Source organism: Poromitra crassiceps, assembly GCF_964638095.1.
Source record: "Poromitra crassiceps genome assembly, chromosome: 29".
NCBI classification, from domain to species: Eukaryota; Metazoa; Chordata; class Actinopteri; order Beryciformes; family Melamphaidae; genus Poromitra; species Poromitra crassiceps.
This window is the reverse complement of record NC_139641.1, coordinates 16557189-16572069: the sequence shown is the minus strand read 5'-3', so window position 1 is coordinate 16572069 and position 14881 is coordinate 16557189. Positions and strand designations below refer to the sequence as shown.

Genomic DNA, 14881 nt, shown 5'->3' with positions numbered 1-14881 from the left:
GTTCAGACGCTAGTGACTGATAGCGCATAGAATAGATAGAGGTCACATGGAGGCTGGGTTTACCCAGGCTAGGTGAATGTGACGCGTGTAGATTATAGGCTACACAATGAGGCATTTTGTGTGGAATTTCTCCCAGAGTGATGGCACCTGGAATACATATTCTGTGTTGTTTTAAAATTATACTCGGATTATGTAACTGAAAAATAAATATGACCCAAAGCCTCACTAAAGGACTGTTGAAAAATTACTGTATGGGAAAGGATTTGATCAAAACTAAAATCAAAACAACATATACAACAAACTAAAAAACAATAACAAAAATAATTATGAGGAATCAATCCAATCCATAATGGGGTGGAAAGTGATAATGACAAACTATAAGCCTGAGGTTTTTTTTAGCTGTTTTACATCCTACAACTACTATTACAGTAGCTTCACTAATCTGGCATCTATTATTTCTGGGTGTGAGTATGGAAGCTGATATGAGTGTCTGGGTGTTTAACAGCAAGCTTGCTAATATGGTGTTTTTCTTCCATGCAACTGATTTGCAACAGCGATGAAATAAAGGGCCTAAAATTGTTGCTCCGATGGACAGGGTTTCTTAGGGACAGGTTCAGAACTGCACTGCACAGAGCTCACAGAAGGAGACTCCATCTGGATGGCAAGTCATCTGTGCTGCAATGTTTGATCTAAGTCAGAGATGCCATCACAGCTTGTGGGTTTGTTTACATGTTCCTGCTGAAAGGCGTCCGTTACAGATCTGCAATCAATCTGGTCGCCCATGTTAATGTCATTCATCAGCACCATGCCATGTTCAGAGTAGTGTGTGTGTCAGTCTGTGCTGCTCATCATCAGAGATGGGGACTTGGACTTGAGTCACACACACAGTGACTTGAGACTCGCCCTCAAAGACTTGAGACTTGACTTGAGACTCGCCCTCAAAGACTTGAGACTTGACTTGGACTTGAGTCACACACACAGTGACTTGAGACTTGACTTGAGACTCGCCCTCAAAGACTTGAGACTTGACTTGGACTTGAGTCACACACACAGTGACTTGAGACTTGACTTGAGACTCGCCCTCAAAGACTTGAGACTTGACTTGAGTCACACACACAGTGACTTGAGACTTGACTTGAGATTTGGGACTTGTGAACAATCTTTATTTTTGTGTGTATTAACATTAAGGAGGTCTACTAATAATAATGTCATCTAATCAATGCTGATAATGTATGCTAATAGATAAAGGAGTGAGGATAATACAGTACATCCTTTGAATTCCTTAGTTTTAGCTATGCAGTGTTCTAAGAAGACTGGATAGCATCCGGCAGATGATAGAACACTCATCCATAAGAGACTTGACTTGGACTTGTGACCAAAGACTTAAGACTTGACTTGGACTATAGCTCAAAGACTTGAGACTTGACTTGGACTCTAGCTCTAAGACTTGAGACTTGACTTGGACTCTAGCTCAAAGACTTGAGACTTGACTTGGACTCTAGCTCAAAGACTTAAGACCTGACTTGAACTATAGCTCAAAGACTTGAGACTTGACTTGGACTCTAGCTCAAAGACTTAAGACCTGACTTGAACTATAGCTCAAAGACTTGAGACTTGACTTGGACTATAGCTCAAAGACTTAAGACCTGACTTGAACTATAGCTCAAAGACTTGAGACTTGACTTGGACTATAGCTCTAAGACTTGAGACTTGACTTGGACTATAGCTCAAAGACTTAAGACTTGACTTGGACTATAGCTCAAAGACTTAAGACTTGACTTGGACTCTAGCTCAAAGACTTGAGACTTGACTTGGACTTGTAAAAAATGACTTGTGAGCATCTCATCGTATGTCAGTCTACAGCATGTAGAGTTGTGTGATTATTCACATTCACATTTTACAAAAGTAAAACAGTAGGGTCTCAGATTTTCTAATAATTTCATTGGCTATTCAATTTGAATAGTAATGTATATGCAATAATTATGCCATGTGTATTTAAAATAGCAAATTGCATGATATATTCAAATAATTTGTAACGAAATATGTATGTAATGGGTATTAGATTCACTAAGACAGAGGTTCTCAAATGTTTTTCAGCCAAGGACCCCTTACAAGATAGAAAATATACCGGAGACCCCCTCATTCTGATTCGTGATTTTGGGCTAAGCTTAATTGTTTCCACGGTAACGTGCTTGACTTTTAAATTGATAGGTTTGTTAGATTGGAATGTAATCCATGAACCATTTTAGATTTAAAGCTTAAAATATTTTTGTTGAACTATGAAGCTTTTGCAACAAAAAAAGGTTTTTGTTTTATTTTCCTGAAAACTTTTCGTGGACCCCCTGGCAAAGTGCCACGGACCCCCATTTGAGAACCACTGCACTAAAGAGTTGCACTAGGGCAGGGCTTGTCACTCAAGTGTACTGTGGGCCCATGCAGTGCTGGAGGATGTTTGCACATGCATGACATGCATAGCAAGTCTGCAGCAGTGCTGCACAGACCCTCTTTGTCAGCTGTTCAGAGAAAACTGCTGAATTATCAACCCATTAGGCTACTGGTCCCATGGTACAGTGTTCCTCCACTCGGGCAGCACCACCAGGGACGCAGGCCGGGTGGACTGGGCCTCCAGGACCCTTTTAGCCTGTGCTTCCAGAACCAAATCTGCTCATTATATCAGATTTTTTCTGAGCTTATATCACTGTCCTCTCTGGTATTATGAAACTGTTATGAGACCTTCTGTTGCTGTTTTTAGCCATTCATGTTCTCTGAAGTATGCCCTTACAGCAGAGATGGGGACTTGGACTTGAGTCGCACTTAAGTCACCCACCCACACAGTGACTTGAGACTCGTCCTCAAAGACTTGAGACTTGACTTGGACATGAAGGTTTGGGCCTTGTGAACTTTATTAAATTTTGTCTTTTTTTGGTGCATTAACATTAAGGAAATGTCTACAAATGTCATCTCTAATCATTGCTGCTACTGTATTCTAGATAAGGAGTGAGGATAATACAGTACATGCTTTGAATTCCTTAGTTTTAGCTATGCAGTGTTCTAAGCAGACCGGATGGCATGCAGCAGATGATAGAACACTCATCCATAGGGACTTGAGACTTGACTTGGACTTGTGACCAAAGACTTGAGACTTGACTTGGACTTGTGACCAAAGACTTGAGACTTGACTTGGACTTGAGCTCAAAGACTTGAGACTTGACTTGGACTTGAGCTCAAAGACTTGAGACTTGACTTGGACTTGAGCTCAAAGACTTGAGACTTGACTTGGACTTGTGACCAAAGACTTGAGACTTGACTTGGACTTGTGACCAAAGACTTGAGACTTGACTTGGACTTGAGCTCAAAGACTTGAGACTTGACTTGGACTTGTGACCAAAGACTTGAGACTTGACTTGGACTTGTGACCAAAGACTTGAGACTTGACTTGGACTTGAGCTCAAAGACTTGAGACTTGACTTGGACTTGCAAAAAATAACTTGTGAGCATTTCTGCCTTACAGTGACATGACGTTCAGATGGGAAGAGAAGACCACCTCCAAAACCACACCAAGTGAAGTGTATTATATTAATGTCTCATCTCTGTTTCACTTTTTCAACCCGTGAGATTAGTAGGCTACTAAACTCGAATGAGTTCTTAGATGGAGTAAAACAAATTGATAACTATATAGTTACGTTATTGAATACTATGTATGGGATAGTGTATATGTATGTACAGTATATGACAATTATTGTCATATATATACATAATTGTTATGTATTACTATATGACTAGTGTTTTATGTATGTACGTGTATGTGTGTATGTATGTACATATACATGTGTATATATGTATATGTGGATATTTCTATAGTATGTGTTGTTATACAAGTACTGTATATATATAATAATTTAGTATTGTGGAAAGGGGGTGGGAGTTAATAAGTTATACTTCTCACTCCTTTTTGAATATGTCTACGTTTGTTACCCCTTCATCTTTATTTCATAATACTATTTCAATCGACTTGTTAACCTGTAATTTTGAAGGCCCCGTATATTGTCTCTGTTTTGTTTACATCCATATTCGAAATAAACATGATAAACAAACAAAGTATTAAGGTTTAAGAAGCTTGCAGATTACCTGCAGTGGATACAGTAATTACCCAAAAACATACCAAACATGATCAAGTCATGGTTTTTGGGATATCATAACACTGAGTCAGTGGGATAGGGTTGAACCAGGATACAATGCAGATCTTTCACAGACACACTGAGTTTATTAACAAAGGAACATTGTTAGTTTTGCCACCCGAGGCAAAGCAGACAGAGGGCAAAAAATGTCTTGGCAGATTATTGCACCACACTATCAATTAGGATAACTGTTTGTTTTGATCATCAAAATGAGATCCCGTGTGCTGCTAGGCTATGTCACTGTTATTTGGGAGACAACCTAAAAAGCAGTTCTAAGCCAAAATATGGCAGCATAATACTTACAGTAACCTTACACACTTTTTGTGCGCGGGAGGTCTTTATCTTAAAATGTGTGTAGAATCCTTATGAAAAGCAGGCTATATATTTAAGAAATATGCTATTAGGATTAAAATAGTCTCGGCTACAAGACGTTTGGGATAGAGAGAACTGAGTATAGGATAGATAGATAGATAGATAGATTTTTATTTCTGTGCCATGCACCATATTCATGGTGCCCAGCCCGTCTGGGCTTACAAGACACAAATCATTCAAGTTCATTCGACAATACAAACAAATCAACAAACAAGCTACAAAAAGCTCAAACATAAACAAGACAAGACAGAGTTGTATATTCAGATGAACAACTTCTCCATTCGGAGTTTCCAAGCACTCCCAATAAACCTGGCCAAACTGAAGACTTCATCTCTGAATAACCATTCCAACTTAGCATCATCTCCTGACCAAAATAGTTCAGGTTTCTTATTTTGCATTAACTGAAATAGAGACAATCTTGGTTCCTCGTATAGCGTACAGTGAAACAAAAAATGAAATTCATCTTCCACAACACCTAATTCACATACAGTACAAAGTCTCTCCTCAGGATTAAATTATTATTATTATATTATCATTATAGAAATATTCTTGAACGGGAAGGGGGATACCATCATGGCCAGGATATAAATAGAACTACGAGGTCTCTGTTGAGTATCACAGACAAACTGAACGTATGAATATTTTAGTCATATTTTGTTATTGGAAAGTATAGGCCAAAACTAAATCTGATAGAAAAGCCTCAAACACACATACCGGTAGGCTACAGTGGGTGTTGTAGAAAATTGAAGTTCCATTGGCATTTCCTAATCAATAAGCTATAATTGCATACACATAATTAATGCTATGAGTTATTATTAGTCATAACTAAGACATCTCACAAATGCATATTTGCACTATGCAGAGAGACATAAAAATGCCAATGGAACTTAAATGTTATACAACAGTGGGAGTGCCACAATTCTCCTGTTAGGAAGTGGAAGAATTTCTGTGGAGAAGTGGGTTGGGTTCATGCTGATGCATCCGGCAGGGGAACGCGATTGGTCCAAATGAGCTGTGAGGACACGCCGAAAGAGTAGCAGTGAGTCTACTGATTGGCTGGAAGAGCAGCACTGGAGTCTGCTGATTGGCTGGAAGAGCAGCACTGAGTCTTGCTGATTGGCTGGAAGAGCTGCTCCTCAAAGCGCGCTCGTATCCTCGCCTCTCCAGGCGGCGGTGATGCGCGGAGAGACGAGCCGCCAGGCGCTCCTCCCGTCACGTCACGTCACAGTCCATCCCTTCACCATCTATCCGCTCAAACAATGCTGTATATTATATTTAACCAGTTTGTGAATCATTTGGTAAATGCTAAATTGAAGAAGACGTTGGATTGATTCGTCACTCTACAGGTAGGCTCTTTTCAGTTTGTTTTCGATATTCACTTTCATATATTCATGTCTTTATTCCGCCGGTACAGTAAAGTGGTACAATGCGTTCAGATGCGCTGCCTGTGAACGCAAAAAATCCTCAGTTTTCCTCAACGTATATAGCGGTATCATCCTGTTAAACCTTCATCAGCACTGAGGTGTGTGTGATGCTATGAATTGGAGCTTGCCTTGGAGAAAAAAAACGCAAATGTACATTTAAATTTGCATTTTCGGATAACTATCGATTACGAATTTAAATTGGGGATGTTGGTCATATATAAATGGACGCCAATTTGCGTAACGTTACGTTAGATGATTTCACTGTCATTGGGTGGTTAATATCTAAAATTCATCTTGGTCATAATATGGTCGAGCATTTAAATATTTTAAAGGCTAGCTCCAACCATGTAGGAGAATTGAGGGTGGGGACATTGTCGGATGGCGTTATGTTACGTAATCTCTTCCCATTCATCGCTCCACGCCTTCTCCCTGTGTGCACAGCAGCGGTTCATCCGAGAGAGAGAGCCTCTCTTCCCGGGAAGCTGCTTCCTCTCCTGTGCGCCTTCCCTTCCCGTCTGTGTAGCAGGCCTAAACAACGATGAACCCATAATAATAAGCATTGGTGCCCACTGCCTACTAGACTAGTATCAAACCAATGGAAGATTAAGCTGGATGCTGATGTGAAACATTCATGTGTAGTATTCTCAGTATTCTGCAGAGGGCGCTCAAGTAGCCTGCCCTACATCATAGTCAAGTCAAATTTATTTACATTTCATAGACAGATGCAGTTCAAAGTGCTTCACATAAAATGGATGACAAGAAAAAATTAAAAAGAGGATAAAATAGACATTTCATAACACCTTTGTCTTTATACTGTAGTTTGGACGCCAAGCATACCCTCTACTGGTACCTTGTGTCTTCTGTTGCCCGTACATGCCACAGCATTGGGTTTGCATAAAATCAGATAGAGGCAATTCAAAGTGCTTCACATAAAATAGTCGACACAAGAAAATAAGAGAATAAAAGAAGAGGATAAAATAGACATTTAAAAGCATCACAACAGAGTAGTTGCAAAAATAGTTAAAAACTTACAGAGGAATAAAAAACATTTTCAATCTGTCAGCAGTTAAAAGCGACGGTAAACATAAAAGTCTTTAGTCTATTTTTAAAAGTAAGTAAAGTTGGGGCAAATCTGATGTCTTCAGGCAGATTGTTCCAGCTAGCAGAAGCATAGTGGGTGAATGCGGCTTTCCTATGATTTGCTTTAATCCTAGGGACAGTTAAAGTCATAGACCGATAAACCAGCGTGAATTTTACATTGCTGTTAGTATAAAGCAGATGATGACATTTAATTGTTAGTCTATACACTTTTGCTTGTCTCTTAAATATTACTAGTGGTGTCACAGCCAGAAAAATACACACATTTTTCATGAAAAGTAGTCTAGGTATAGGCTACTGTCAGTCACCTTTTCCATTGTGTGAGATTCATCTGATCCAAGAAGATTAGCCTACAGTAGAATACAGATTTAAGTTGTTTTCTTTACAACTCACACAGCCAACAATTCAGTTTGAGCTGTCTTTTTAAAAGGCAGATCAACTATGATGTGCATATCAAACGGGTTGAAATGCCTAGAAGATATTATTATCCTCTCAAGTCATAAATTTATATGGAGCCAGTCAGGTCGAAGTCCAACTCATTTCCCTCTCTGCCTATCTGTCGACTGTTGACTCATACCCTGCTCTGCCTATCTCAGTATAGCCTATCCCTTATACTAGATAGAGTCAGGCTCTAAGTATTTCACACGATGGCTTCCCAGCTATTTCAAAGCATGGGTTGTTCTTTTCATTGATGTGATAGTTTTAAGTAAAAACATTAAAAGACAAGTTCAACTTCAACATAAATAAATGGGACTTGCCTGGCAGTGTTAGATACAGACCACAAACTAATTCTTGTGAATCGCCACCATAGTAATTCAGAGGGAAGTTACATAATGTAGCTGAAGAGTTTAATATATAATATGCATGTTGTGTTAAAGTTGTAAGTGTTATTGGGGCAGTGGTGGCCCAATGGTTAGAGAAGCGAGCTTGTGACCAGAAGGTCGTCGGTTCAATCCCCGGGACCGGCAGGATAAATCTGGGTGGGGAAAGTGAAAAGGCAGCGCTTGCCCCTCCCTCATTACCACCACTGAGGTGCCCTTGAGCAAGGCCCTTAACCCCAACCGCTCCAGTGGAGCTGCTCAGTGGCCAGCAGATCAGACTGTGGTTGTACTGGTCAGCTTCCAGGTGTGAATGTGTGTGAATGTGAACAGGGCACTCCTGAAAAAGAGAGCATTGCTCTCAGTGAGACTTCCGATATGAATTTTGTATGCTAATATCGGTAGGCCGATAATATCGGACATCCCTAGGCAAAAGCATTTTCTAGGCCCAGTCTGCATAACACAGACCCTACAGTGAGGGCAGTGGAGCCCGTTTCTGGTGAAAGTGGGCACAAATTGCCAGATTTACAAAATACTAGTGCAGTGCCCGTTCCCGCCCCCATTCACCCCCCCCACTCCCACCCCCCACACTGCACTCAGTCAGGTGGTCACAACGTTAACGTTCTGGACCCAAAAGCGGACATGGAGACAGATCCAAAGTTGAACAAGATGTAATGAATAAGATGAGTTTGCTGGAGTGAGCAGGACACAGGCTGGTAGTGGCAGCAGACAGCTGGCGGCAGAGGGAGCGAAGATCAGGAGACCTGAACACAGGAAAAAGTCAAAAAAGGTTTTCTTCACTGAAGACACAGGAGAGGATCAGAGCACAAAAAGCACTAGAGTGGCTGGACGTAACTACCACGTTAAGTAGATGAAACAATCTGGCAATGAGTCACTGGAGAGCCAGGGTATATGAAGAGGTGTGGGTGATTAGCAGATCGCCGCCAGCCGTGCAACAGCCCAGGTACCAGGTGCAGCTAGGACTCCGCCCACTACACACACACTCAGGGAAAGGGGAAACACAGGGGAAGACAGAGACACACACAAGACAACACACTGCTGTCCCCTGACACAGGTCCCCCTAAGCGCACTCCCCAAGTTTGAAGTCGATCCGACAAGCGGTTCTTGAGATACGCGAAGGACAGACATACAGAAGTCGATCGGATGGACAGTCCTGGAGATATGTGAAAGCTGTGTCTGATTGGTCAGTCTAGAGGACAGGTACATCACGTTTCTCTAAAATGCTATTGGCTAATGGGGCGGCTGGGTGGGACTGAGTGTTGGGGTCTCTCTCCTCTGAGAGAGCCTGGTGACGTGAGGTTAGGTTTTGATAGTACGGTGACAGGAGTTTGTGTGTGTCAGTGTGTGCGCTGCTGTGCACTGATATAGCGCGTGTGTTTTACTAATAAATCTAGTTTGAAAGAGCCAGTGGGCAATAGCTGTGTGACTGAACGGCGAGGCAAGATAATTGCCTTTGGCGTGATGACGTATAATATCCCCGTCGACAGTGTAGTCTCATTTAGCCGTTTGCTAGCTAGCCGCCCTTTTAACAGCACGTAAAAGCTTCAAAACTCATAAAAGTGGTCCTCATGTGTGAAGATTATCCTGCTGAACACTCGTTCGCATTTGAATAACCTTGCGTTAACCACAGACCTTATTTGAAGCATCGCTCCAAAAACCCATTCAAAAATCCCATAGGCGAATACAGTGAAGAACCCGGAAGTGTTAACATCCATGTTTTCCGGACTCATTCCTACGGTACTCTGTTGGGTTGGCATGGCACTTACTTGTGTTTTGAAAACCTAGTCCAAAATCAAACCAAACTGTGGTCCGCGGACCACCTGTGGTCTGCGGGGCTCCGCCTGGTGGTCCGTCAGAGAATTGCATTTCTTTTTCTTTTCTTCTTTTTTTTTTAACAGAAAACAGTTTTTACATACACATTAACCCTGAGGCCGATTTTTTGGGGAAATATCGCGATATTTGGGAAATATCACAATTTTGAACATTTATTTTCAGAGGCTGCAGCAGGCTCAGTTTTAAAGCCAGAGTTAAGTTTCTGGTAGCATATGAAACTAGAAGACCTAAGGAATCGACTTGTACCAACCATGTCATGCTAATCTGTCAGGAAAGTAGCTAAATAACACTCCAAATTTAGGCGAAATTTTGCAGAGGGAAAAAATAAATTTTCAAAGGCGTCCTCTTTTTCACAGCCTAATGTTGGCAGGTGTGTGATAGATAGATAGATAGATAGATAGATAGATAGATAGATAGATAGATAGATAGATAGATAGATAGATAGATAGATAGATACTTTATTGATCCTTTGCAGGAAATTCATGTGTCACTTAATGCAGCTACATTCAACATGTCAGGACAAAAACAGCCAGGAAAAACATGAGGACATTGAAACATGTAGCAAGGCACACAAAAAGTACTGTCAAGTACTAAGAAAAGAAAAAGAAAAAAAGGCAGCAAAAAAATGATAATAATAATACTAGAAGTGCAAAAAATTTACATAAAGTGACTTACAAGCATCTAGATAAAGAACAGGCACCACTGGCCAACAAGATAAAATACAATATAAGCAGCAACACGCACACACAAGCACACACACACACGCGCACACACACACACACACACACACACACACACACACACACACACACACACACACACACACACACACACACACACAGTAAAGTGCAGTGAAGTGCATATATGCACAGCATATAGAGACATTATTTGATGTGTTGATTAAACAACCGGATGGCAGCTAACAGGAAGGACTTCCTGCAGCGTTCAGTCCTGCACTTGGGTGTGCGTGGGTCCATGTGTGTCTGTTTTGAACTAGCTAGTAGCCTTAGAATTGTCATTTAGCCTTTCTGGTGCTATTGCATTGTTCAATCAGTTATACGCAGTGGAAGTGGTCCCTGGGAAATTTGGTTTGGTACGTAGTGGTACTTGGGACGGAACAGTTTGGGAACCCCTGCACTAGTACATCATCAACACAGAGGTTCTCAAATGTTTTTCAGCCAAGGACCCCTTATAAGATAGAAAATATACCGGGGACCCCCTCATTCTGATTTGTGATTTTGGGCTCAGCTTGCTTCCACGGTAACGTGCTTGACTTTTAAATTGATAGGTTTGTCAGATTAGAATGGAATCCATGAACCATTTTAGATTTAAAGCATAACATATTTTCGTTGAACAATTAAGCTTTTGCACACACAAACCAAAAAGCTTTTCCACCCCCCCCCCCCCCCCCCCCCCCCGCCCCGAAAACTTTTCGTGGACCCCCTGGCAAAGAGCCATGGGCCCCCATTTGAGAACCACTGCATCAACAAATCTAACCCCGGGAAATTGTAATTCTGTTGAAATGGCTGTGTTGAAGGTTGACCAAGCTAAAAAATGTTCCTCCAATGTGACGCATCATTCTGTGGTGCAGATTCAAGGCTGAGGAACCCATTCAGAAGCACTAATGGAAAAGATGCTGTTGGAAATCAGATGACTTATACAAGGGGGGACTATTTCCTACTTCTGTTCAGGAGGTCAGCAGATAAAGACCTACACAGGTGGAGTTGTCAGGAAATTGCATTAGGTTAGATGGCAGCGAGCAGCTACAGCCAGAGCTACAAAGTCGTCTCCAATCATTTCAGAAGCCTCTATTTTGCATTATTGATTTGTCTGGGGCCGGTTGCACCAAGTGGTCTTACGACTGGTCTTAAGCTACCCGGGTCGTAACTTTACGACCTAACAGCTACGCCGGTTGCACCAAGAGGGCTTAAGCCTACTTTTCACTACGCCCAGGCGTAAATCTTACGCCTGGTCAGCAGGAGGCGTAAGAGTCTAAGGGTAAGGGTGCCTGCCTGTAACAGAGATCTCCGTGTCTATCAGCGGATAGCACATTTTTGCAACATCATCCAATCAGGGGGCATTCCCTGGCAATTCACATGGACACGCATTGCTACGACCGGCGTAGTTAAGACCAGACGTACTGTAAGCCCTGTTGGTGCAACAGGCGTAAATCCACTCTAAAGACTGGTCTTAACTAAGACCGACGTAGGAGTTACGACCAGGCGTAGTTAAGACCACTTCGTGCAACCGGCAGAAGAGTTGACGTTCAGCACCGCAAGCAAAGCAAAGAGAAAGATATCCATCTATCTCAACTTTTATTTTCAAATGTTCAAATGTTACAATCTTTTATTTACCAATGCCATAACAATGTACAAAGGTGTAGGTGGCGACATAAAACCGAATAAGAATTTAAAATGCACACACACACACACACACACACACACACACACACACACGCACACGCACACACGCACACACGCACACACACACACACACACACACTAGGGGTGTCAAAAATAATCGATTATAAGATGCATTGCGATGCGGACGTGCACGATTCTGCATCGATTCACAAATGTCAAAAATCGATTATTAAAAAAATAAAATAAAAAATAAAAATAATAATCAAATAAAATATAATGGAATTATGGATCATCATTTTAATTATGGATCATAATACAATGCAATTCCAAATGCACTTTTATTTTAAAAGTAGCCACACAGTGAGAAAAAAGAAAGTGAGAAAAAATAAATCATGTATTGGGGGAAAAAGTGATGCATCGATTATCGATGCATCGAGATGCATCGTTAATCGTAATCGTATCGAATCGTGGCCCTCTGAATCGTAATCGAATCGAATCGTGAGGCCAGTGAAGATTCACAGCCCTAACACACACAGACACACACGCACACACACACACACACACACACACATAGAGCCGACGGCAGCCTCAAGGCCAGATAGATATCGACTTACCGTCTGTGTCGGTTCATTTTCTCCACCCTCCTCTCCTCTCCCGCCTCCTCCAGGTTGCCATGGCGACAGTGGTGATGGAGCAGATCGGCCGCCTGTTCATCAACGCGCAGCAGCTGCACCAGATCCCGCGGCTGCTGGAGTCGGCCTTCCCCACGCTGCCGTGCACCGTCAAGGCCTCCGACGTGCCCTGGGTGTTCCGCGAGCCGCACATCCTCGCCGGCTACCGCCAGCCGGACCAGGGCTGGCGCTACTACTTCCTCACCCTCTTCCAGCGGCACAACGAGGCGCTGAACGTCTGGAGCCACCTGCTGGCCGCCCTCGTCATCCTGGTGAAGTGGCGGGAGATCTCGGAGACGGTGGACTTCCTGCGGGACCCCCACGCCCAGCCGCTGTTCATCGTCCTCCTGGCCGCCTTCACCTACCTCACCTGCAGCGCGCTCGCTCACCTGCTCTCCGCCAAGTCCGAGCTGTCCCACTACACCTTCTACTTCCTGGACTACGTGGGCGTCGCCATCTACCAATACGGCAGCGCTCTGGGACACTTCTACTACGCCATAGAGGAGGACTGGCACGCGAGGGTGCGGGGGTTTTTTCTGCCCGCCGCCGCGTTCTTCGCCTGGCTCTCCTGCTTGGGCTGCTGCTACGGCAAGTACACGAGCCCCGGGCTGCCCAAGTTCGCCCACAAGCTTTTCCAAGTGGTGCCCTCCGGCCTGGCCTACTGTCTGGACATCAGCCCCGTGGTGCACCGCATCTACAGCTGCTGCCGGCGGGGCTGCTCCGAGCCGGCCGTGGCGTACCACCGCTACCAGGTGCTGTTCTTCCTGGTCAGCGCCTACTTCTTCTCCTGCCCGCACCCGGAGCGCTGGTTCCCCGGCAGGTGCGACTTCTTCGGCCAGGGCCACCAGATCTTCCACGTGTTCCTGGTGCTGTGCACCCTGGTGCAGGTGGAGGCGCTGCGCATCGACTTCACCGAGCGCCGGCCCTTCTACGAGCGCCTCCACGGCGACCTGGCCCACGACGCCGTCGCGCTCTTCATCTTCACCGCCTGCTGCAGCGCTCTGACCGCTTTCGTTGTGCGCAAGCGTGTCCGTGCGTGTCTTCATGAGAAGGAGGAGTAGGTGGACATGTCTTTATGAGAAGGAGGAGTAGGTGGACATGTCTTTATGAGGAGGAGGAGTAGGTGGACATGTCTTCATGAGGAGGAGGAGGAGGTGGACATGTCTTCATGAGGAGGAGGAGTAGGTGGACATGTCTTTATGAGGAGGAGGAGTAGGTGGACATGTCTTTATGAGGAGGAGGAGTAGGTGGACATGTCTTCATGAGGAGTAGGAGTAGGTGGACATGTCTTTATGAGGAGGAGGAGTAGGTGGACATGTCTTTATGAGGAGGAGGAGTAGGTGGACATGTCTTTATGAGGAGGAGGAGTAGGTGGACATGTCTTTATGAGGAGGAGGAGGAGGAAGTGGACATGTCTTTATGAGAAGGAGGAGTAGGTGGACATGTCTTTATGAGGAGGAGGAGGAGGTGGACATGTCTTTATGAGAAGGAGGAGTAGGTGGACATGTCTTTATGAGAAGGAGTAGGTGGACATGTCTTTATGAGAAGGAGGAGTAGGTGGACATGTCTTTATGGGGAGGAGGAGTAGGTGGACATATCTTTATGAGGAGGAGGAGGAGTAGGTGGACATGTCTTTATGAGGAGGAGGAGTAGGTGGACATGTCTTTATGAGGAGGAGGAGTAGGTGGACATGTCTTTATGAGAAGGAGGAGTAGGTGGACATGTCTTTATGAGGAGGAGGAGTAGGTGGACATGTCTTTATGAGAAGGAGGAGTAGGTGGACATGTCTTTTATGAGGAGCAGGAGGAGGTGGACATGTCTTTATGAGGAGGAGGAGTAGGTGGACATGTCTTTATGAGGAGGACGAGTAGGTGGACATGTCTTCATGAGGAGGAGGAGTAGGTGGACATGTCTTTATGAGGAGGAGGAGTAGGTGGACATGTCTTTATGAGGAGGAGGAGTAGGTGGACATGTCTTTATGAGGAGGAGGAGTAGGTGGACATGTCTTTATGAGGAGGAGTAGGTGGACATGTCTTTATGAGAAGGAGGAGTAGGTGGACATGTCTTTATGAGGAGGAGGAGTAGGTGGACATGTCTTCATGA

General features: G+C 43.7%; 1 protein-coding gene across 1 annotated transcript; it reads left to right on the top strand.

Moving 5' to 3' along the window:
- Nucleotides 1-12780: 12780 nt before the first annotated feature.
- Nucleotides 12781-13839, top strand: paqr7b (progestin and adipoQ receptor family member VII, b; the record flags this gene model as incomplete). The annotated part of the gene is made up of 1 exon (XM_083662752.1): nucleotides 12781-13839. One exon carries the CDS (start codon nucleotides 12781-12783, stop codon nucleotides 13837-13839), a length of 1059 nt encoding a protein of 352 aa, XP_083518878.1.
- Between the last annotated feature and the right edge of the window lie 1042 nt (nucleotides 13840-14881).